The sequence below is a fragment of the Lytechinus variegatus genome, chromosome 5, assembly GCF_018143015.1.
Source record: "Lytechinus variegatus isolate NC3 chromosome 5, Lvar_3.0, whole genome shotgun sequence".
In the NCBI taxonomy this organism is placed as follows: domain Eukaryota; kingdom Metazoa; phylum Echinodermata; class Echinoidea; order Temnopleuroida; family Toxopneustidae; genus Lytechinus; species Lytechinus variegatus.
In genome coordinates this window covers 8,584,287-8,610,986 of record NC_054744.1, presented here as the reverse complement: position 1 = coordinate 8,610,986, position 26,700 = coordinate 8,584,287, and the positions used below count along the sequence as shown (strand labels likewise).

The window sequence follows — 26,700 nt, the reverse complement described above, 5'->3', positions numbered from 1 at the left end:
CCCTTTAATGGCCATGCATATACATGTAGTGTGATTGATCGGATCAATTGCAACTCTTTGTAAGACGGGGTTGAGGATCTGCACAATCTGCCCAAGCTCCTTAACTATCACCCTCCGTGATCTCGACTGGGTTGTCCTAATGATTGATCTCACATGAACTAAAGCTCCCCATCTCCTCCAAAAGCTGACATTTAAAAAAGTATCTATATCGCTATAATTACAAAAATAGAATGCATATCATTCACGCAGCTGCTATGATACTCGATGCAACAGTCATCCTCCCACCCCATTCTCTTAACATCTTTCCTTTTAACAGAATCCCCAGATCCTTGGTGACCCAAGCCCATCAACACAAGAGTCCAGGTTCAATACCAGGTAATGAATAGTGTGGGGAGATGAAACTAAAGAAGGGGGAAAACACATCTTTGATAGCGCCATTCTCTACATGTCCTCTCTAGGATACTTGGGTCCAAAAGGTAGAAATCTACCCCCAAAACTCAGATGTGCGCTGGTAAACAGGCTATCGAGTTTCCAGTGACGTCACAAGGGAGCTGATAATACTTGGGGGCACAAGACATCAATTTCACTTAACCGGCATGGAGAATAGGGCGTTTCAATGCGCCGGAGATGTTAATTGTACATCAATAGTGGAATAAATTTATCAAAACAACAGGCACAGTCTTTGAGGCGGCGACCCCAAGCTTCCCTGTTCCATGCATCTGGGCAATTCTGACTTTTATTTGCACAATGCAAATTACCAAGTGGTTTTCTTTTAATAATGTCCTCTTAACATCGGAGTAGAAAATCATTTTCATTTTTGGGGGAAATCTATTTTTCCCCTCGTTGAGGTGATTGCAGAATGTTGGGGGCCATTTCTTTTATGCTAAGGGCTACTTTTAAGTGGTAACAAGCAATTATGCAGTAAAAGCAAAAAAACATTTTCTGCCATAGTTAGAATATTAATCTTCAAAATAATCTTAATCTTGAATATTGTTTGTGACAGATATTGGGGCAACAGAAAGAATGGTCGCCTTTAAAGAGCAAAGCAAAGCGATTTGTGATTTCATGAGGGCGAAAATCGCCACCGGCCTCATGTATTTCATACGCTGCTCAACTTGCTTCATGTATAGGCCTATGTAATCCAACAATTAAAAATAAACAATCATCACAATAAAAATGTACCCCATCAATACCGATACGGTTCACCAGAATGGGTACATTACGAAGGTTCCATGACACTTGTTCCGGCGACAACTGCTCCGCTGCAAATTCCACAAATTAATGGAATTACCAATTTCAACCTTTGGTATAAAGGCATTTATCCTTATTACCTGGTACTTCGGAGAGGACCTAAGTCGCCACCAAAAAAGCCTATTTCGTCCATAATTCTATATCTTAGATGAAGTAAAGCCAGGGGCAATTGTCGCCGGAGCAAATGTCGTCACCCATTACAAAATGCATAACCATGTACATTGCAGTATTTGAAAAATGGGTATCATTTTGTCTAATAATTATGCATGGATGAGTTCAGTAATTGCAAAATTAAATGGGCAAATTTCATTCTTCCATTTAGATATTTATTCAGGATTAATTGTGCCTTGATCCGTATTTTGTAAAAATTAGGATATACTCTTGTGTCTGTGCAAAAATCTTACGGTTTTTATACAATTTTAATGAAATATGAATGATACAAAATAATGTTTTGTACAATCAGTTCATTGGGAAAACATTCATGCCAACAATGTTCATGAATTTGCATTTTGCTTTCCTTTTGCACACAGAATACATCAGTTTCCTATCAGTAATATAGGTCAACTTGAGCAGCATATGCTTTGGACACTCTTTAGGTGGTTTCAGACCGCCTCGAAGTTCGCCAGTTCCAGGTATTCTCTGATCGGGAAATTTACCCCGATCAGAAAATACCAGGTATTTTGGTAATGTGAAAGCAAACTACGCGTAATTTCCCCGAAAGAAAATACCCGCTAAATAGTAGGTACTTGGCGAAATTACGAGAACTTTCGCAGGGATTTTTCCAAGGTCACAGGTATTTTGGCGATGTGAAAGCAAATTACGGGAACTTTTAGCCCAGCGTGTCGTTGGGCGCGGGAGCTGTGGGTGGCTGCTGGGCTAGTGATTTTGAATCTCGCGCCTTGCCTGCTTATCAGACCATACTGCGCATGCTCGTAACTTCAGGAACTTATCCCGAAGGGTATGTTTCAGGGCGGTGTGAATGCAGGAATAATTAACGGGTATTTTTCAGCCTAAAAATGTTCTCGTAATTTAACGGGGATTCTTGTGATCGAGGCGGTTTGAAACCACCTTTTGACAAAAGACTACAACTGCTGGACAATGCAATAACCTTGAAAAGCTCATCGCGATCTCACTTGCATTGAATCAATTCTAGAAACGGTGCTTCGGGCATTATTATAATTCAAACTATATCTTCAGCAACACTTTGGATCAGCGTTGTGTCAGTCAAGAATAAATGAATAATTATAAACAAGTTATACATGTAAGTTCTAACCTAGACATCTCTTGAAACCATGACAGTTCTTTCCCAAGTACCCACTAGCAAAAATCTCTTGTTAACCTGATTCTGGAACAAAATTTTTCACTTTAAAAAAGCATGTCCCCATTTCTCTCACTCTCTCTTTGCTCTGTAGAGTTGTACACAAAAATCCTCCATTATCATTTTCTCCTTTTTAATTATTGCCAAAATTCTAGCTTTCAGTTGAAAACCAGCTGCACCCATTGCAGCCTACATCTGTGATAGATCTCTGCCTTTCTTTGTTGTGACATATTTGCATTCAAGTTTCAGTACGGATTTAATAAGCTAAAACCGTGGACCCATCGCAAGTATGACCCAGTTTTCCCCACACGAGAGGCCAAGGTCTCCGTGTCGAGACTAGCCTCGTCGGTGCAGGATGACACCCACCTGTCTATTCCTCTCATCGTTGATTCTTGAAATCTGAATCTTCTTGCGACCCATGCTGGTTTCTTGCAGAAGTCCAGCCAGCGCTAGTGGTGGTAGCCGGGGGTCGGTCCGTCGAGTTCTGGCTTGGCTAAATCCTTTATTCCAGTCTGCTGCAACTGGCAGGGCGTGAGTTTTCTTTACCTCGTAAATTCCTCAACACTGGTGTAATCATTAAAGACTGTATTAGCTGGAACCTCCTGGTCGAAGGAAAGCCGCTCGCAGGTAAATGTATCCTGGGTTCACAGAAAAATAGGCACAAAGGCTGCAGAAATTGATTTCTTGATTATGTCTTCACCATGCTTGTTAGTCTTTCCTGCAAGTGGACAATGAGAAAGAAAAAATAATCAAAATATAGAATATATAAGAAAATATAAAAAGTTGTAGACCCTAATTGATGAGGTTTATGCACCACACAAAATGTATACTGCATGTATCATTCATGAACATGTACAACAATACATTTATCTTCAAAATGAATAAAAGTCACTCAAATCTCAGCGAAACTGCCCGACAATCCAACTGCATCACAGTAGCCCATCTCTAACATGCTCTGCTGCACAATTACCGGACTAGGGGGTGTTTCACAAAGATTAAAGTCGCACTTGAATTCCCAGTTGCATGGCGTGTAAAAGGTTTCACCGCATTGGTCAAATCATGCCAAGAGGACGCACGCTACTGCGGATTAATTGAAAAGATTGTGCATTACATATTCTGTGCACACCAACATTCATGACTCTATTAAAGTCATATGTAACTCTTTGTGAAACACCTTCGAGATATTTGATGTGATAATTCATGACTTGTTTCAGAATGTCAAAATGCTACAAGTTAATACTACTTGTAGTCCCTATATACTTACAGTAGTATAAACTACATGTACATTTACAGCCCTACATATCAAAGTTACTGTGCATCATTCCCCTCTGCATGAGATGTCTTGCCACCGATACTGTAACTCCTTCATGTGCGGACAGGACATGGGCATGCAGAGAAGTGGAATCTGTGTGATCATGTCACAGTCTTGCAACTGTTTTCATATCTGCGCAGTCAACAGTGTCAGACAAGAAGCTTTCTGCCCCCCCCCCTTCTCTCTCTCTCTCTCTCTCTTTCTACAAGAGATCCAAGCTTGATTGATACATCAATTACACTTCAGGAGGGTCTACCGCTCTCACCAATGGAAACTTTGTGAAGAGTGGGCCGATAACCAAGCACATGCTGTATCAATTAGGAAAAGATTACTCCAATATTGCCACTTTCCTGTGATTTTACCATTGTTTGCCTTTCTAGACAGATGAAATTAATCACGCTCCAATCGCAAGTCAAGAGTTCCTTTCATATTAAAACTCAATCCCTCAAACAAAACTGTCTTTCAGTTAGCTTCTCATCAAATGATGTCATATTTTTTTAATTCTATAAACTGATAGAATTTAATACTTTAACAGACTTCCATTCTGTTTTGTTGAATTAATAATAATAATAGTCAGTTCTTGTATAGCGCATATCACATTAGGAATAACATCTCTATGTGCTTCCAAAGAACTTGGATAGTATTACCTCTGCTGTACATGTACATGTAGCTCAAGCAGCCTTTCTAGCACTCTGCATTTCAAGGAATAAATTCCTGCCAGGTAACCATTCACCTCACCTGGGTTGATTGCAGCACAATGTGGATGAATTTCTTGCTGAAGGAAACTACGCCATGGCTGGGATTTGAACCCACGGCCTCCTGTTTCAAAGTCTGGAGACTAATCTACTAGGCCAAAACGCTCCACAAATAAATATATATCAAAATATTGGCTTGATATGACAGAGCTACATGTACATGTAGAAGAAACAAGAAATAATTGTTGCGCAGCTGAGACTACACACAGGAAACCAGGCTGTTGTAGCTGTTCTTACCATTCTAACTCCACCTGCTCAACACTGAACCTTCACACTGAACTTTTACAAATAGGGTAATACCATCAATAACGTACAGCATGCTATTCCTTCATGTGTCAAAAGCGTATGGCATGAAATAAAATGGGATGAAAATTTGCTATGTTTGATGTGTGTTGGCTATTCATCTCTTGTCAATCCCTCCTTGAGAATAATTTAGTATCTGTGCCAGGAAAGAAGTGAACATTCTTCCTTTTCTTGATATTTCCAACTAAATAAAAGCAATTCCAAATCTAGATGGTCATTTTATGGATGTAGAGATGAAAAACGTGAAATCTCAAACAGCTTTTAGTGAAGGTTTTTTTGTTTTGTTTTCACCCCCGCTGGCCCGGTTAAGCCAAAATGGCGCACTTAATTTTTTTTTTTTTCAAAATAAACATAATGACATACATCTATAAATATAATCATGAATTCACAATTGATTATTTTCAAATGCCTCAATAAACTTATTTTTTAGAATGAATAAATCTTATCTACCCATAAGCCAAATAAATGTACACAAATAACTCCTTCTCTTCAGGGCCTCAGAACACAAGTCAAGACCGTGTCAACAACAACAATCCCACTGTGTATGTAGTCCAAGAATTTTAAGTAGAGTGATTATCAAAAGAAAACAGAGAAGTCATCCTTCAATCAGTAACAACTCCATGCTTAATTCCTCTATTTTTAATATCCCTTTCCTCTATTTTTAATATCCCTTTGAGTCGTGCATGCTTGGATGGCCAGGTAGCTCCATTGTATACCTCTTCTGTCCAACTGTTTAGACGTAATCCTCTCAAGTGATCACCATTGTCCCCTCTTTACAAAGAGACTTGCCCTGTAAACAATGCCTGTTTGTTCAACTGTCACTGACTCCATTCATGAGACTGTTGTGGCCAGGCCAGCGTGGCGGGGGTGGTGTTGTTGCCACTAAAGCAGCAGGGAATCGATTCCAGCAATGATACCCGATCGATTGTTCCCCGAAAATAGAAGAATAGTAGTGCAAGGCCTATGATTTGAATTGGTAACTTGTATTGTTTGCAGTTCCCATTAATCCTGTCAGGATCAATGAGATTCTCACAAATCCAATCCAATGCAATCAATCACGCATCCCTTTCTAGGCTCCCATCCCAGCTAAAGATGTACACAAACCAATGCGAGAACACCGTCAATAGATGCTGCTGCTGTTCTACGCAAGGGTTCTACGCGAGGGCACTGACAGGAGTGTGAATCACTGAGCATACAATGTAGGCAACCTCAATGTACACGCAGCACAGAGGAAAGGTTCATACATCCATGTACAAAATGTAGGCATAAATGTCAATATCCAAATGTCGTGTCCTTCCACAGTTCCAACTTCATTTTGTTCAATTCTCACTGCCTATTTAAAAAATAAAACCTACATGCACTATTGTGTATATTTGAAATCACACAGTCAAAGGCAGAACGAAAACTCTGAACACGCAAGATGAAAATTATTAAAGCTGCAGACTACACTATTATTAAACTGGAGGTGCAAGATATTACGCTACGTCGGTAGATTCCCGGCCACAATCACTGCTAGAAGCTGCAAATGTGAAAGTGGAATAAGCAGCTTAAAGGGTTTATGAAGAAGGTAAATATTAGTGTTATACAGTAATCCATTTACAAAGGGCTGCTAAGCTCCACATGTACAAATCATGGTGACCTAATATTTTCTTTTCCTCTATTTACACAGCAAGATACACACTCGCTCTTACTCTCTCTCTCTCTCATGGTAGTTTCTTTGATTGCGCAGGTACGCATTTTGCCAGTTTGCTCAAGAGCCAGAATGTCAATGACTTTACGTCTCTTACCCATGACCATGTGTAAATGCAAACAGTTATCATTAATATTCATTTTTGTGTAGGCCTTTAAAATACACACAAGCACTTTATTAACAAAAAAGTAAAATAACCAAATCTGTATACTTTTAAACAGTAATGTTGTTTGTAGTAATGATTTCAAAATGAGTTCATACAAGAAAAGAACCATCCAAGTGTCTGTTTGCAAAATTACGTGTATGTGCCAAAGGATTCGGGAAGAAATTGTTTAATTGCTGAGAAATTAGCAAAGGTATGGGATAAAAGTCAGGTATATTTCCAAGCGAAAACAATACACTGCACCGCATACATGTACATGTAGGCCCTATACATCTCTTTGTTTGCGATCCACAGTATGATACATGTAGTTTTTAAGCTCAGATTTCAGGATTTCACAAAGTTAAGTTGATCCACAATAACAGAGTGACAATTAATTTGGTTCAACAGACTTTCTCTTCAAATTAGTGTTTACTGCAACTCCTGTCAATCATCTTGAAGATTCCTCTTTTGTTTCCTAAAAGGATACAATTATTTAAAAAAAATAAAATCTAATGGTCCATATTGGCCCTGTATCTCTTCAGGTATATGAAGTGATTATTTGTCTGGAAAGAAACAAGTCCACAGTGAACGTACCGCAAGCCATTATTGATTGCAACAATTTCACATCAAGAACAAAATGTTCCTTGCGTTGTAAACAAAGTTTGCATTGATCTTTGTCAAGCTCCTGTGGTAACATTTTCTAACCATGCCAGCCCACGGCTACCAAATCTTGATTAAACAAAAAAGAAATCAAGGAAGAGAATAAATAAGCACATTGTACCAATAGCCTTGCGACATGGCGGTACATGTATTAAGGGTCAAGTTCACCCTCACTGACCCTAGCACCGAGATGTTTTGAATAAATCGAGAGAAATCTTGATAAAAAAAAGAAAGTTGTGATATTTCAAGGTTATTTCATTTTCACAAAACCATTATATGCACATATTAATGGGTGACATGCAAATGATGGTTGATGATGACACACACTATTTCTATTGCATTTTCATTTTCAAGATATGATAATAAATGGAAAGTGAATGATTGAATCAAAATACGTGATGTGGCAATAGCAATTCCACATGTTCATAGAGGAATTAAATCCTGTTTTACAATACGAGACAAATTCAAATATTACATACTTATATTTTTTAAAAAAATACAAAAAGAAATAGAGAGTCGCACTACCATTTTGCATACTGCCTGGCTTGTGCATGACTGTTTTGTGAAATCAAAAGAAAGTTCAAAATATCAATTATTTCTTATTTTATTTTCAATCCGATTTTGGTGAAAATTTAATCATAGTAAGTTTTATTTCTGTCTATTTTATCAAGTCAAGTTGTTGTTGGGATGGACTTGGCCTTTAGTAACGTGATAAAAAAGGGACAATCTGTACTTTCTCATTCTGATTATAAGTTGGGTGTATTTGCAATTTTGCATGCCACTATACATATAGAAAGACCAAAGAAGCTCCTAAATATTTGTAAAGCTTTACAAGACCGCACTGATAGAGGGCTCAGAATTTTTGATAGGATCTGTGTGGGTTTTAGCGAGGCCTGGCCCACTTCAAGGTGTCTGTATTTTGACATCACTGCAAACAAACAAGACTTGAGCAGCACACTTCTAGGGGGCCAACAAGGATCACTCAAGTTCACATTAACCATCACCTTTCACCCATCTGACTAACCTAATCAAAAGCGGAGCTCCAAATTGATTCCCACCGAAGCAAAAGGGCTTTCTGTGTAGTATCAAACGTGGGCAATATAAAGAATAAATGAAACAGGGGAATGTATTTTAGTAATGTTTAGAGGAAAGGGATAAAATCGAGCCACATGCAATAATCTTGCATCCATTATAGGTATTAGAGATATGACAGTCCCAATACACACCAGTAGCAATATACACAACAGTTCTCACCCATGAGACAAGAACGTTCGCTGCTTACACCAGAGATATCAGAGATTGCAGGGATGATGTATGTTTCTGAAGTGAAGGGAGCAGCGAACAATCAATTTTTCATGCCGAAACTCTCCCCCAAGGAGACTTGAGGGAGACGTGCCAAGCCAGGTAAGGGCAATGAACACTTCAATCAAACATGAAAATTGAATAGGCAGACCCAATATCTTGAGGATGTATGGGAAAACAACTAGGCCTGCTCTATACGTACCCCCCAATCAAGATGGATGTTGATCGATGCTCTCAGAAAAAAATCAACATCTTGCACAGTCGGAGCATATCACTCATTTACACAATATCGCTAGGATGTTCTGTCGTGAAACTTCCAACAATAAAGACACTTCTCTTTTGAGATTACAACAAAATAAACTTTCAAACAAACAATAATGTATACATCCGATTTTTATAAAAATTTTCAGTGTTGTGCTTGTTGGACTTTTCTCTTTTTATTCCAATCAATTTTTGTTGGGGTGGACTTGTCCTTTAAGTGTGTGGCTGTGGTCCAAAACCTTTCAATTCCATTTTTGCTGCATAGAACCCCCCCCCCACAAAAAAAAAATCTTGAGTCCAAAATAACTATATCATGAGTTTCTTCTCCTACATGATCTAACACAACTCCAGGGGGCCATTTCATAAAGCTGTTTTTAAGTTAAGAGCGACATTAAGAATGACTGGTGAACCATTCTTATACTAACAATCACCAATTCAATACCATTTACCACAAGAAAGGATGACCAGTCGTTCGTAAAGTCGCTCTTAACTACGAACAGCTTTATGAAACAGTCCCCAGGTCTGAATGTATGCTTCACAGAGGATGCATGGTGATGGATATTTGAATTCATGTTCATTGTCTGAGCATGCAAATCACGACACGGATGTCACACTCCCGTTTTAAAACAGTGGCTGACTGGATCGCGGACCGACTGCCAGCTACACTGTTCCACCAGTCCTCCTCCCGTTTGACCCCTGTCTGCCTGTGGGGTACAGCAATGCAGAGAATGCCACTTATGCACCCAAGGTGAAGGCGAGCCTCCCCATTTCAGTCAAATATGTTTAGATTCATCAAGATATCCCATCAAACTCTCAGATTAAACTGCTGCAGCATGGTTTACAATTTCACCAGCACCTACGAGTCCAAGACTTGGAGAAACAAAAAAACAGTTCTATGCTTTACGAAGCAGGCAACAACAGTTCAAGAAGTTTTGAAGATCAACCCTGAACCCCGGAGTCAAATGGAATCGCTCAAGTAACCATTTATGAGTTTGACGAAGTATCAAGATCATATTTCTCTATTCTTATGGAGCCCCCCCCCTCAACTTGTATACATGTACACGTATGGGCACATTAAATCTTGGCTTACATGCCATGTTATCAAATAGTGGGAAAAGAAAACTAATGAAACAACTATTTCATTTCATTAAAAGATTTTTCCTCTACGTTATTTCATTTGTGCAACATTCCTTCAGTTCTCCAAAGTAGATTACGTATCTCACAGTCTGTAGACAGATACATGTATTTTAAAATTATCAGACTTCCATCGATTATCAATAAATATTGGGTCATAATATGCAAAAGCTTTTAAAAATTCCTTCTCAAGATAATTACTTCTGAAATTTATATAACAAAGGTAATAGCCCTTTGTGAATGACATCAATAAATGCAAATTTACACTCATGCGATATGATGTAACATGAGCAGAAAAACACAAGTTCAAATAACAATGATTGAATATGGATGGATTGAAAAGGAGCTAAAATTATAACAACATTTCCTGAGGAGGAATTATAGTAACATTTAGCATTTCAGAGAGAGCTAAAATCAGCTATTTGTTGCCATAAATAGCTCCTCTTTTTCTTCTTTCTTTTCCTTGCTGGAGTCTCTGAGATAAAAGTTAACTCCCATACCCTCCCAACCACTTAAACCATTGGAGATTCAACTTGAGCATCCGACATTTAAAGAACGTAGCCGGTGAAGTCACGTTGCCATGGAGAAAAAGCAGGAGAGAAAAGGCTTTTGCAACACAAAGATCTTGTGATGACACTAAACTTGAGAAGAAGTCTCGATTTACTTCCTCTTTGCTATTGTAAAATACAGCCCGGCCAAAAGGCATTACTTCTATTTCCATCATTCTCATTATCATCGTCATCTCCCACTCATCCAACCTGATCCTGAGTGTAAGGTTTCATGACAGTTCCTGAAATCTGAGAGCCATGAATGACCATTCACATTATTTGTCATACAATTAGATGATGTATAGTATGTATCAAGAATGAGGGTTAATGGGATATTGAAGTCTTTCCCAAAGTCTAGATGGGGAAGAACATGTACTGTAGCACCTTCAAGCAAAGCTATTAAGAAAGGATAAGTATTTAAGGTTCTCTTAAACCAATATTTTTTAATTTAATCTCCACAAAAATCTCATCACTCACGAATAGATCAGCAAGCTATTCATGGTTTATGTGTAGGCCTATTTTTCAAAGCAAAATTATATGCCATCCACAATGTTGTAGATTAGGAGAGAATGCATTCAATAAGAATTATTTTAGTTTTCTACCAATGTCTACATGTATGCAGCAGTGTGTATAGTAGTGAAGAAGTAAGAAGAACCTAGGATAAATACATGTACTCGGCAGAAAATCACCAAGTGAACAATTTACCCTTCATCTACTAAAAAAACAATAACCCTTTAAAATAGAAGAAACATTTCTATTTGAGATGCATGCTGACCATACATTTAGAATACAGTGTGAACTCAAATGAGAGCAGGGGTTTCTACGTCACAGACTGCATGGCTGCCCAACCAAAATGTACAGCTCTAGTGACTGAATCGTACATCAAGCACATAATTACAATCTTACTACCTAAAGCTGGCTGCCAATAATATACTGTACATGAAGAAGCTGGCATGACCCCCAACATATCAATTGAAACTTTAAAGGGGAAGTTCACCCTGAAAAAAAGTTTATTGTAAAAAAAGCAGAAAAAATAATAAAAAATATTGCCGAAGGTTTGGGAAAAATTCATCAAATGATTAAAAAGTTATTAGAATTTCAATTATTTGATTTGTGACGTCATATGCGAGCAGCATTCCTACATAGCGAATGGTAAAAAATCAATGAAATGTCATTTTCTCAGAAAATTGAAAATAGTTTTCACTGTAACTTTCGTATATCAATAGACAAATCATTTCACACCCGATCATGAAAAGAAAACAAAATTGAGTCATCAGGAACCATACAAAATTTGAAATTCATACATTTTATATTACATAACACATGGGGCAGCTGCTCGTTTATGACGTCACAAATCCCAAATTTTGAACTCTAATAACTTTCTTACTCTTTAACAGATTTTCCTCAAACCTTCACCAATATTTTTTACTATTTTTTCTGCTATTTTTACAACAAAGTTTTCTTCAGGGTGAACTTCCCCTTTAAGAACTGCCTACATGTATAAAGCAGAAAACCAAAAGCAATTATACTGCAAAAGGCATTTTTTTTCATTCATGAATTCAGTATAAGAATGGTATGTCAAAATACAAGAAATATAGTCAACACCATACACAGAATATATTTTTTTCATAATTTTTAAAATATCTTTTGCACTCACATCACTTACATTTTTCTTATCAGTTTCTAAATTCCAGTGAGCAAGTGAACTTTTACATAGCCCAAGCCTTGGCTGTCATAGTGTACTGACATCTGAAGGCACTGGCGGACCCAGCTGGCCTGTGCCCCCCCCCTTTGAGAAGCAAAATTAAAATTTGTAATGTAAAAATGCCATTGATAATTTTTTTTGGGACACAATATCTTTTTTTGTTAGAACCTTCCTTTCTTATTTTTTTTTGCTCATCAAATTTTTTTCTTGAAAAAATATGTCCCCCCCCCCTTTTGGAAAATCCTGGATCCGCCCGTCTGAAAGTGATCCTGACGCACATAACATATTGTCAATGATTAAAGAACCTGCAATGTCTTCCTTTAGTTTGGAAGTCTCTATAGTTATGATCGAGCTCATTGCTTGAGCCAATATTGCGTAAGTTACGACAAGGGGGGGGGGATAAAGCAGGTAGTATATACATGTATACAGTGCATCCCATAAAAAAGGAAACCTATTTTCAGAGATAGATTTCCCGATTATTAGATGTGTTTTTTTTTCACTATACATTTGATACTTCAGGCAAGAGTGGAATCTCATCTCGAATTTGAAACCAACAGCTAAGCAAATCGTTCATGCATGGCAGATTACAAACAATATTAATACTGAGGCATATCAGAAACGATATGCGCAGAAAATTTTACCTGATCTAAAAGTACCGGTACTTGAAACGTCATCCTATCAGGAATATTAATGGTTAATAAGGAATCAATTTTTACCTCTTGTCTTGATCTATTTATAGAGTGAATAAACAATACAAATGGAGATTAGGGGAAACCAAATAAAATATTTAATGCTAGAGATAATAATGCTTCTAAAAATAAACTCTGCAAACACTTGATTGTGTAATTTACAGCGATGGTGAATTGATACCAAGAACTGCATCCATGTTTAATTTTTATCTAAGGTGCAAACAGCAATAATAAACTCTTCAAAAAGTTGTCAACTGTCAGTCAGCACAAGCTAAATTGTACTTTAAATTTTAAAACATGTCCCTGTAAAAATAATTACAAACTGTGGAAAAAAGGTGGCTTAAATTTAAAGTTTAAAGTATTTAAAGTATAAAACCACTCTTTCGGTGTCATGTGGAATACAGGGATCAGCAAACTGAAAAAGTAATTCATATCATCAAGTACAAACATAGTTTTAAAAAATCCTACACTATACTGACATCTCATACATTACTCAAAATTTCAACACACTAGTTTTATGAAACATATAAATGTAATGATTTTTTTTTTTTTGCTTTCTGAGCTATTTATCCACCTGGTTATACAATCATAAAAAGGGTATTTTCCAGGAACTTCAGAATAAACACATTTCCTATAGTATTGATACCTTTGTTGCTATGTTTACTTTTTTATGGAGCTAAGAATAGACCCACCCACCAGAATTCAAGTTGTTGGGCAAAGGCAAATGACAGGGGTGTGCACATCCTGATTCTAAAAGGTGTCAGTCAAGAGTGTGCACACTTCATGGCAAGTGTGAGTTTACACTACTGATCTATAGAAGGGTTTCCATATAACCATGAATGATCACAAAATGAATGGGTGTGCAGACATGAGGCACATTTTTTTTCCGTTTAATCTGAAAGTGACCGACTTAAGGAGTTTTTCCCCAAGCAAATTGTATATTTCTCTCACACTTTTTTTTAGATTTTTTGCATTAAGTCATAAAAATATAAGAAACAATATCAACTGAATTTTTTTTTGTGGAATTTAAAATAATAGAAATTCATGTTTAATCTACATAGATGTAAAAAATTTCAACTGCAGACATGGGGTCCCCTTCAACCCCTTTATATACATGTACAGTATACACATACACTGTATATATCTGTAAACATTGATACATGTATGCAGATTTGTGCAGATTGTGTATGCAACCAGAGGCTCGTTTCATAAAGGACTTGCAACTGTTGTAACTTTGCCATTATGGCAACTACCATGGAATCCTTGATTCTGATTGGCTGCTGAGCCCTGTTACCATGGTAGTTGCCATTATGGCAAAGTTAAAACAGTTGCAATCCTTTATGAAACGAGCCCCAGAGCTTCAGTTTGTATTCTATTAGATTTTCATTCATTGCGCTAAACGACTTTCTCTCACTGAAACACAATATTATTTCAAAGAATACAGAGTTTACAGACCTCTTAATCCAATACAATTTATATCAATTTCCACTATAAATGTGCATAATGTTTACCAATAATGCAGATTTCCAACAGATACCTGTAAAATAAACTTTAATATTATCAATAGTAGTGATAAGAAAGTGGTGCAAGTAATCATATTATATGCTTTTTCTCACGGCTACACCCAAGAGAGTTAGTCTACAAGCACAGACTCAAACTTGACGCTTTAACCAATTATACCGTGACTAAGAGACAAGACTATACTCCAAACTCTCTGTCTGTGTCTTTGGTAAAGGCAGCTACATTTACTTGATTGAGTCTACATGTAGTATCACTACTTCAGACTCTGCATTAAAGGGGAAGTTCACCCTGACAAAAAGTTTATTGTAAAAATAGCAGAAAAAATAATTAAAAATATTGCCGAAGGTTTGAGAAAAATTCATCAACTAATTAAAAAGTTATTCGAATTTCAATTATTTGATTTGTGACGTCATATGCGAGCAGCATTCCTACATAGCGAATGGTAAAAAATCAATGAAATGTCATTTTCTCAGAAAATTGAAAATGGTTTTCACTGTAACTTTTGTATATCAATAGATCAATCATTTCACACCTGATCATGAATAGAAAACAAAATTAAGTCATCAGGAACCATACAAAATTTTAAATTCATGCATTTTATATTACATAACACATGGGGCAGCTGCTCGTTTATGACGTCACAAATCCAAAACTTTGAACTCTAATAGCTCTCTTACTCTTTAACGGATTTTCCTCAAACCTTCACCAATATTTTTTACTATTTTTTCTGCTATTTTTACAACAAAGTTTTCTTCAGGGTGAACTTCCCCTTTATTGCAATATGCAAATTGCGAGAAGAAAAGGTCTGTGCTTGCAAACTACCGGAGAGGCGTCACAAGTGAAATAGTGCTTGCAAATTTAGCTGTGAAAGTACTATGCATGTATACCGGTACATGTTTTTCATGCACAAAGATGTGCCTGGCCAATAAAATGAAAATGTAGCTCTTTTTCAGGTGCTACAGCTCAGAAATGGTACCAAATATATTGACCCCCCCCCAAAAAAAAAGGGTTTTTGCCAAACTGTTTTTAAGGAATTTCACAGAGTTCATAACATATCAAATACACAAATCTGTTTTAAACAACTTTGTATAGTTTGTGATGTATAATGGAAGACTAGGTCCATATAACTTAACCTCAGGTTAAGATTTTGATGTTGATTCCTCCAACATGGTCTAAGTTCATTGACCCTAAATGACCTTTGACCTTGGTCATGTGACACGAAACTCTAATAGGATGTTCAGTAATACTTGATTAACCTTATGGCCCAGTTTCATGAACTAGGTCCATATACTTTCAAAGTTATGACGTCATTTCAAAAACTTAACCTCAGGTTAAGATTTGATGTTGACGCCGCCGCCGCCGTCGCCGTCGGAAAAGCGGCGCCTATAGTCTCACTTTGCTTCGCAGGTGAGACAAAAATTCATAAATCTAAATTATCTGAATAAAATGTAGATAGACAGTAGGTGAAGATCATTTATGCTGCACGGGCTCACCCTCTCTTCAATTAATTCTCTTCATAGCATTCGAAGATCCTCTCTGAATAAAGGCATTACAAAAGTGAAAATCGGGGGGAGGGGGGGCGGGGACCTACTCAATCAATGTTGTAAGCTGAATTACACCACGCAAGAACACTGATTAACTGGTTTAATATGTACATGTACATGCAGAAATATTCCATGATCGTCATAGTGATTACACCGTGTGACAGTCAAATTATTGTTTAACTTCTATAGTATCAATTGCCCTTGGCCCATGAGGAAATTGAAAACAGGCAAAGAGACTTTGACCCCTGAAATCAAGGCAAATGCAACAGCGTGCATGTGTGTACAAAGCATGATGAGCGATGATACAATATCATAATAAAAATCATAATTTTGAAGAATGTTGGCTAGTGCCACTAACGTACATTAGGTTGGGTTTTGAGTTTTCATCCAACAAACATCATAATATGCACATATTTTAATCATGAAAGAAAATTAGAGAATTCTGGGGCCTGCTCCAGAAAGATATGCGATCAAATGCAACTCCCAAGTTCAAACACAATCTGATTTTCAACCAATGAAATGCACATATCAGAGGCATGTGCTTGATTTTTCAGTTGTGTTTTTATGGAGGGGGCGAAATTGCCCATGCCAGAGCCCCAATGTATCCCCCCCTCCCCTGAAATGGGCTCTGGACAAAAAAAGTTAGTTAAGGCAACGAGGCAAGCACTGCCTGCACGGCATCACCTGCGATTCCAAACTACTCCAATAAACTGAAATCAACAGAACAGCAGAGTGAGACAGCAGCCTGTCAGAGTCCACGATCTGCCAAACCCTTTTTATTGCATTAGCATTGTTTCATGGTGGGGGCAGGAAATTTCCCCCTTCCTCACAGTCTCATCCGGTCAACCACACACAAGCCATCTTCCTGAGCCGTTTCATCCTGTCCTATCAATTTGCTTGTTTCTATGGTGACTCATCAACCTTGCTCCAGGGCGACTTTAAAAACCGCATTTATGCCGATTTTTTTAATATTTACAATGATATATCACATGCCATGTCTATTTCATGCACACTTCGGTATAATATATCCATAGGAAAAAGACGAGAATCAAGAATGGAAACAAAGTTAATTTCCTATTACAAGTTAAGTTTGCTAGCTTATAAAGCAAGACCACATGGTGAACATGTAAAGCTGAAATGGGATATACATGTACCTGGTACTTCCATATTCGCAAGTAATTATTATAGGCAGCACTCACCTGTCTGCCTAAAGTAGAGTGGTAGAAATAAATCCCCTGAATGCAGACGATATCTTTAAGAACAAAAAGGACATTATTGGATAATTGGGATTTACTGCCCATTTTTGTGTTAAATCTCTGGAGGATCGAGATTAAAATCCTGTGGTTATCAATTCTATGTTCTGAAATTCACTGAGGAGTAAAATGACAGAATTGCACCTGCCTCCGCATAATGCGCAATGCATTTGACAGTGACTGATAATCATGCGGAAAAATCATCCTTCCTGAAAATCAGATGCTCGTTTCATAAAGAGTTACAACTGTTTTAACTTTGCCATTATGGCAACTACTGTACCATGGTAACAGGGCTCAGCAGCCAATCACAATCGAGGTTACCATGGTAGATACAATAACGACAAAGTTACAACAGTTGTAACTCTTTATGAAACGGGCCCCTGATGTGGATAATCAACAGATGCTTGCATCAGGTATAAATGAATGCATCGATTATAGACTATAAAATGGCAAGAGATATTGATTGGACACAACAGTATTAATCAAACATTTTGTTTTTAACCCCTGTGGTAGATAAAGCAAATCAAAACAAACCTCAAATGAAAGATGGACGGATGCCTTGTACAGTACGCAGTGTGCAAAAATTGACCGGCCGCTAACATTCACTTTCATGTTGTTTTTGCCGATTCCGTCAACGATTTCAAAGCAAAAACATACCAGCCTTCACACAAGTACACAGACTACCTTGATCAAACCCCAAAAGTCGGAAGACGAGCAAGAAAAATACACTAGGAAAGGCTGCGGCATGATCAATTATTCTTTGCACGGCCACTATCCGTGAAGTAGGCCTATACTCCCCACTCACTATGATTTGTATAAGAAACGTAACTTTAAGCTTCCAGCTCTACTCGAGCCCAATCACTTGGAAGTGCTCGACTTCGCTTTGCTCCGCTGTATCTCTTTGACTTTGGAGCCTGAAAGCCACAGGAGACAAGAGGGGGGAAATACGAGTTGCGGGAGGTCATCTGATTTTTAATTGACCATAACACACTTACTAGCCTCTCAGCCCTGTCTACACGGGAGAGAAAGGAGGACATCCACATTTGAATGCATGGAATCAAGTTCATCTCAAATGTGTGGATTGATAATAATAACAAATTAACTTGATACCCAAACATACCAAGGGATTGCATTCAAGCTGTACTGATACAGTGCATCCCACATACCTCCCATCTCGAAAGTTCGTATTTTTTCACCCATCGTCGGATACTTTATACAGATTGGGGTTCAATTCTACTAATATTCACAAAAGGCCAAATTCTTCTAAAAAAAATATACATATATTTTAATGCTGAAGAAAAACCAACAAGTATAAAGCAGAAAATGTCATCAAAGTTGGATAGAGAATACTGTAGTATTCAGGGATGACCAGTAAGGGAGTGAATAATATAACAAGCTCATTATATTTATGCCATAAAGAAAATGTCAAATGTATTTTGAGGTTTTAACCAAAACATAAAGCATGTAAAAGATTGACTATGCATAGTTTTATATAGCATTGTATGCAAGAGAAACCTATTATTCCATTACACTGTAAAATGAGAAGCATGGCGTTGATTTTGAACTACTTTCAATAGATTGTGGCTAAACATGTTGGTCTTAATATTTTGTATACTTTAAATGTACATTCATCTCAATTTTTTTTGTACATTTGGAGAACCTTACTATAGGATCGATTCTACAAAATGAGACTGCAACATACACGTTCTAAAGACAGTTATGCCTTCAATCCTAATACAGGGGGATGAGGGTGTTGCAGGAGAGAGAGCAGGGGGCGTGCAGGAAATCCAATGCCAGTCTGTCTTCCTGTAAAGGCAAGACATGCCCAGCTCCTCAATACTCCATGGACATGAATTAGCAAGACAGGTTTTCCTGCTTGCGGCAGGGGAAAATCTAATCTACAGGTTGCTTTCCCTCTCTCCCTCTCTCTCTCCCTGTCTTTGAAACAAGAGGCTGAATAATCTGGGTAGTGTTCTGTTTTCCATCAAATTTGAATATCTGCTGGACTCGGGTCCTTATTTCTGAGTAATGTTTTGAGACAGGGTTTTGAATGGAAAAAGACCCATGAAGTACAAATCATATGATATACACTGGGTGATTTCAAGTCCGGTGTTGGCCTTAGTGTCAGTGTTAAAATTTGGATTGCTTCCCCTGGCTCCAAAACCTATTCATAGTTTGTAAAACTGATCCAGATCATATTATTAACACCTCAACAAATCGTGACTTTTCAGGACTATCTTCATTTTATTTTTGGTGTTATAATCGTGTAAAAATTGACCTAACACCAACACCTAAAGGTCAACACTGAACTTGAAATCACCCACTGTATCCCTCAAACAGTGCTACTAGAAAGAACAGAACCATTTCCCACCAAGTCATGTTAAGAATAGGGACTGTATGGACAAACAGAGAGCTATAAAAAACAATATCAAAGAACCAAAATTTAGAATGTGGAAAACAAACATGGGAAATATGGGATATTCTACAGGGAAAATGACCTGACTGTGTAATACAGAGCAACTCATCCAAAATGCAAACAGTAACTGACTGTAACCCTATAGCAACACCTGTAAATATTCCTGTCCACAGTAAATGTAAATATCAAAGGATTTAACTGCTAACAGTTATAAACCAAACACAGGATTAGGAGATAAACTAATTCGGGTTTATAGCGCTTAATGACAGTGCAGAAGCATAAATACCAGCATGTTGAATGCATTGTTTTGGCTCCTTCGGTCATTTATGTCTACACCCGTACTTTTATAATTAATTTTTTAATTATTTCTATCATAATTTGAACCTTGCATTGATAATGTCCTAATAGTTTACAGCGAAGGCCAATGTACTGCATCCGTCTACAATCATTTTCAATCTGTGACACAAAAAAAACAAAAAAAAACAGAGCAGCCATCAAGGAATATTGTTTCAGGAAGCACAGGAACCATTATTACATGAGTTTGTTGGTGATCTTGTTCAGGGTGCATCGGCAAGCTTGTTTAATTGTTCAGCAGATGCTTTGGAAATTCAACCTTCATGAACATGTACACAACTACTATTTACATAAGTGATTAAGTACCAAACTAGCTACATGTACCCATTACCCTACATAGAGTTGACTGAATTCCAATTTACCGTACCAAACCGAATTCTACAATATAGGTAGACTCGAGTGCTGGTAATAGGCGATTTCAGTTGTGATTATAAGTTTACATTGGACAGAATTTTTCATTTGAAATAAACAGCGTGCTCAAGCAGCAGCAAGTAAAGTGGTTTTATAAGGGCAAAGAGAAAAAATAAATACTTCAAAATGTACATGTGGAGACCTAACTTTTTTTCATTATTATAATTTTGGGTCAGAAATGTTTAATATTGGATCACATCTTCTATTTTATCAATTATTTCATTTCATTTTGTTTCTCATAAGACTGATGACCTACATGTAATCTTGTCTGCAAAATCATTTTGATTCCCATAGCTGAAATTATATCACATCTTTGCATGTTTATAAAGATACTTGTTTTTAACAGGCATCAGAATGCAAAGTTTAAGGACGTTCCACAGTTAAAGTGACATCCAAGTCATTTTCACCAAACATTGCACATAGATACTTTAGCACCTGAAAATTCGAAACATGCAAAAATCAAAATGGTTCCATATGCTTGATTTTTTGCTATATAGAGCTTCAAAGTTCACAGAAATCGATGTTCTTAAACATTGCGCATTCAAAAGAATTTGGCACTTTTAGACCTCACAATATCACTACAATGAGTTTAAACCACTTTTTCTCAGTAGAAATTTATGACAATTCCATCAAATTTCGAAATATAGTTAAAAATTATATCCTTACGAAGAATCTATTCATATTGCTATTTGTTTGCTCTTTAAATCTAACAGCACTGTCAGTTCTTAAAAATTGTGTGAAAGATAACAAAAACCCTATCTAAAATATGTGAAATTTCAATGAACAAAATTGAGAAGTACAATAAATGCTGCACTTTCTTTAAAACACATGTATATTTCACCAAACTTTGCAAAGTTGTAGAGGAAGGTATACCTACAGCAAGAGGTGCAAACATTGAAAAAAAAAGGATTTATGTGCTTGTTTTCAAACTATCAGCACTTTTATTACAGTAAATGTGTTTTTTAAAATATCAAAAACATGCCAAATGCTTTGTTTATCTATGTGAGGAAAAATTACAAACCACTCTACCATTTATTCAAACTCTGGGTCATATTCGTCATTCTTTACAGCAATGCCGAGTGAAGTATTTTGAAATTGTAGAGGTATTTATAAAAATGGTCCATGGAATAATTCCAGTTTGTTAGTTTCATAAAATAACTCATCGGATCAGCAGTTAGAGTGCAGATAATGAGAAAAATCAGCTCATACATGTACCTACAGCTGATTAATCACCTGTTCATCTATTGTGACGTCAGCGCGCAGAGCGTAAAATATGCACAGATCATTATGAGCACAAACATAATTGTGGAACATCCTCAAGGCCAAAATGGGAAATTCACTGCTATTTTGTTAAAAATGTTCAAGAAAAACTTGGGATATAAATGTAACAGTACATGTACATCACATTATAGAACAAGGACAAGTCACGAGACAAGCATAAATTTGTTTAGAACTTATGAACAGCTTAATGAAACACTATCATTTTATAGTACGTACCAAAATGAAACTTCAAATGTAGAGTGTACATGTACATAAGAAAATCAATTGCTCCTCAGGAGAGATGCAGAAATCAACCATACTATTGCATACTTCTTGAGGTCGGTAAACACAAGTACCCATTCACCAACACAGAAAACCACCAAACTATTTATTTTTTAGCAGTTTTTACCTTTAACTGTTTGCATATATGATTAAATATATGTTGATATTCCCTTTGCTTATCAGATAAAAGAATTATCTCAATAGAACTGACTGATCACTACTGTGGATAGGTAAGCTTATATTAGTTATTAACATATTAATAGTTAAAGAAAATGCTTCGCAGTTCAAATTGATGAACTGCATTATTCGATTGGTCTGAAGAACATTCAAGAGGCATAAAATCTGAATATGGTGAATGATTGGGCAATATTTGTTTTGGGTTTTGTTTTGTTTTACTTCTGTCAAAATGGTATTACAAAATGCTATCCCTTTTTTTCTTTGGGCACTGTCCTTTAAATGTTGGTTAAATAATTTTAGTCAGTCCTATACTATGCTGTATCTATATTCAATGTAAATCAATTTTAAAAGCGGGACAATAACCAGATAATATACCTCACATTTTTCCAGATTGTCATACCTAAATCAAGAATGGATTTTGAGGACACATTCATTTGATCACAACACATGGAAGAACAGAATGATGTGTAATTATAATTTCTAATACTTGGATAATTCATGTCCCTACAGAATTAAAATCACAACCAGACTTTTCACTTCCTCTAAATGAAGATTAGTATATTAAGTACTGATCATAAATTAGAACTCAATCACATGGCATTCATGTGAATATGAGGTAAGCTCTTTTGATATTTCCTTGTGATCACTTTTCCTCATCTAAACAAAGCAATCAATGGCCATTTTTATTATCATACACTCGTCTTCTTAAGAGCTCCATTCATTACAACTTTCAGAGTTACAGGTCGAGTGGAATAAATTTAGCACTAACTATACTTAAGAATCTAATCATGCGTAGGCATACCGAAAATAAAAGGAACTAAATTCATACAATTAAAACAAAGGGATATAGTTTCACTTCCTGCGGAAATAGTTCACTTTTCCTTTCATGTACAGTATGCATGAACAAAATTTCAAGTTCACAAATTCTAATGAATTAATCTTAGCAATTCTTTTCTTCATTACAGTGATATGATTGTCATTTTTAATCTTATGAATATACATGTCGAGTTATCTTCAAATTTTCCTTAAGGCCAAAAGCAATACTAAATATTCATATTGAAAGGCAGCAGAATAATTTAATCATAGTTTTGCACACTGACTTCAAGAGTTTTTTTGCAATCTTTGATTCACAAAGAATAGAGAAGTTGCCATCTTCTAAATGACAGAGCACAATTTTATCAGGAAAACTAATCATCAAAGGAGCTCTTGTGTCTGGATTTCATGACTGCAGTTATAGACTAGAGGTTGGGTCCATCTAACAAGGACCTGGAGTCTATGACCAGCCACGCAAAAGCAGGAACGACGAACCCGATGCCAGCACATGACGCACGAGCATGTACACTACACACACAGGTTTTTACATGCTCACCACGAGACGGCAGGCAGAATGGTATGTGCGCACACACACTCGCATCAGCTCTCCACGTTCTCTCTCTCATTCTCTTCCTCAATCCTCCATTCTCTCACTCTCGCTGCTCCGCTCTACTTCCTGTTGCCAGGCAAGCACCACCATTATGACGTCTGTACATAATCAGGCTGTTCCTGCCCAACCAAGGATGCGACCAAATATAGCAAGGCTACTGGCTGGGTACTATTTATAGAATCGTAATTCCACAGACACCCCTAAAAATAACATCCCTGACTTCTATTTTCAAACCTTAAAGACATCAACAGTTCTAAAAAACTTAATGTTTGAGACAATAGTTTGTAAAGTAACAAAGGATAACATTACAACAAAGTCAACACCTCTGGCTCAAGACAGTGCTTAACGATCCAATCGCCAAATGAAAGGATGTGATGACAGGAAGCTATAGAGATCTCAGTATTGATACAGGACTCATGACAGGTACATATAGCCAGAGGAGATAATAGATGTCAATCAAACATCGATGTACACATCAACGCTAATTCAAAACAACAGTTGATGATGATAGAAGATGCACTTCTAATGCAGCAAGGTCATTTTATGGGGACACGTCTTCTTACAGCCAAATCCCAAGACAATTAGGAAAAAGTATCAACATCTGACTTTGTTTACTTTTTCATACATACATATCATTATGTAAGATATGGAATTGTTTCTGAGTTGATTTCAAATTGGGGATAATCTGTAATGATTTTTCTTGAATGAAACATTGATAATACCAGACCTGCCAACCTCTGGGAATGAAAAATTCACTCAAGCTGCATGCGAGCTAAAATGCGCACTGCTCTTGCAGATGAAAAAAAAAAACACTGAAACATGTGTACATATATCTCACCCTGGTTTTAACAAAATGATTGAAAAAAAAAGTTACCTGAAATCACATTCATCCAATAACTATATTTGTGGAAGTTTTATGAAATAGAGACACATTTATTAAGAGATGATTTTTCTCAATAAATTACAATTTATAAAATCATATTTTTTAAAGAAAAAAATATATTGTCATATTTTGCTTGCAAAAACTTACTGGTTGTCAGCTCTGTTACACATGTACCCCCTACTCTGTATGCAATCCAACCAAAAAGACCTGTTATTAATTAGATACAGACAGCAACAGACACAATCTACCTGTCCTACAAATGTACATGTATGAAATGGAAAGAATTTTTAGGGCAGTGGGGTTTTTTTTATATGTACAGGTGTATGGTAGATATATGTACAGGTATATCAAGATTTTCAATCAAAATGAAAAAAAGTTCCATTGTGACATACATGTATTAATATAGGGCCTATATTATATATATCCTGATTGATCTTGGTCAAAACTCAAAAAGAATTAGACACCATTCTCACTACCTTCCTAAAACTGGTTTATTGGAAACTAGTTTAACGTAAAATGAGAACGGTCGAAGCAATCTTCAAGGCAATCTTCTGAACCATTTCTTAAAACCACCCTGCGATGTAGATTTAAAGCATAAGTGAGGACACAACCGTTCTTCGGGAAGGGATCTTTGCACATTTTTAGCCCTCTACTCCACACACTGTGTGCAGAATGCCTACGCTGCGGTTTAAAATTTCGCACGAAACGTGTCACCCCACTGTGAGCGTTCCCTTAGCAACAAGATCGCTTTACTTGAAGTGATTTGAAACCACTTTCGGGTGATCAAATGGGAACGCTGGCAAAGCGATCTTCCAAACTGGTTTTCTGAACCGGTTTCCATTAAACTAGTTTTAGAAAGTATGGGCCTAATGAAAACAGTATCCAAGATTAAGTAGATGATAATATGCATTTTCTTGTTCGGAAAGATATCAATGCTGGCAGTGCTACTATAATCAAAGAAGTTGAGATCATGGTTGCAAATTATTTTTTCTCAATAAATCTTGAAATATTTAAATACCAGTACTAAAAATAAAGATCATTGGAAGAGCACCTAGCCTACCAAACTAGATAATTGTTCTTTTCAAAGAGAACGATTTAACAAGGAGACCAAACTGACCAAGCAGCCCAACTACCACCCCCCCCCCACGGTGTATTCAAAGTTTCAATGAAATATACTTTTCAAAGGGGACTTCTATCTGGATAACGATGGCAGAGTGATACCCAATCAAGGCATTTATTCCAATCTTCATGTTATACATGTAGACCAATTCACTCCTTTCTGAGGTCAATCAGTTCCAAACTCTTACCCTGGCTAATCTTCTACTTAGACACAAGAGTCCAGTTTGATTTCACACAGCTAGGAAGGTCCAAACACAGCCTAGGAAAAGAAATAATCCCTCTAATATCATATGCTTCAAGGGAGGACGGCATGTGTGTGTGACAAACCAGGAAGTTGCAGATCCATAATGAGAACTTGTACGAGGACTAACGGGAAATGAACCCGCAGCGTGAAGTGACCTTAAGCAAGAAACTCCAAACGTACATTCATACCCAATGCAACAACATCCACCATAATCCACCAAAAACACTTTGCACCATACGATACCCTGTATAAAGTCAAGTGACATGTACCGATCAAGTCTAATTCTTCATCTTGATGAACAAGTCAACATATTTATACATGCTAGCATATACAATTGTATGTGGTATATGCCTCAAAATTCTACTGAAATTCCATGGAATTTGCTGCAATGACTTTTGACTGCAGGGAAAATTTGCACATCAAAGCAAAACTTAATACTAGTATAAGAATCCTCATGTGTACTGTTCATGCACTTCTCGCCATCATATTCTGGACTATCAACCATATCACAAGCCTCACCTAATAAACAGGGACAGAGCAAACTGTGGGTCGCTCTCTGTAAACTGGGTGAATTTTAACAATTTCACATAACAGGTTGGTACCCATGAAACAAGCCCCCCCCCCAAAAAAAAAAAAAGTTGGAAAACTGAGAGGTAAAATAACTTACATGTACATGTAACATCTACAGGGTAGCGTTTCATCAATATTTTCATCCAACAAGTTGTCAGACCTGACATCTTTCC

The 26,700-nt window shown here is 36.9% G+C and overlaps 1 protein-coding gene across 2 annotated transcripts in view; it reads right to left on the bottom strand.

The window, feature by feature from the left end:
- Window positions 1–26,700, bottom strand: part of LOC121415207 (myocyte-specific enhancer factor 2A-like) — a 77,181-nt gene that overhangs the window by 44,514 nt on the left and 5,967 nt on the right. For both annotated transcript variants that reach the window (XM_041608372.1, XM_041608373.1), the window contains exon 2: window positions 2,936–3,287. In XM_041608372.1, coding sequence (XP_041464306.1) covers window positions 2,936–2,989 — 54 coding nt within the window. In that variant the 5' untranslated portion in view covers window positions 2,990–3,287. The remainder of the gene's footprint in view (window positions 1–2,935; window positions 3,288–26,700) is intronic.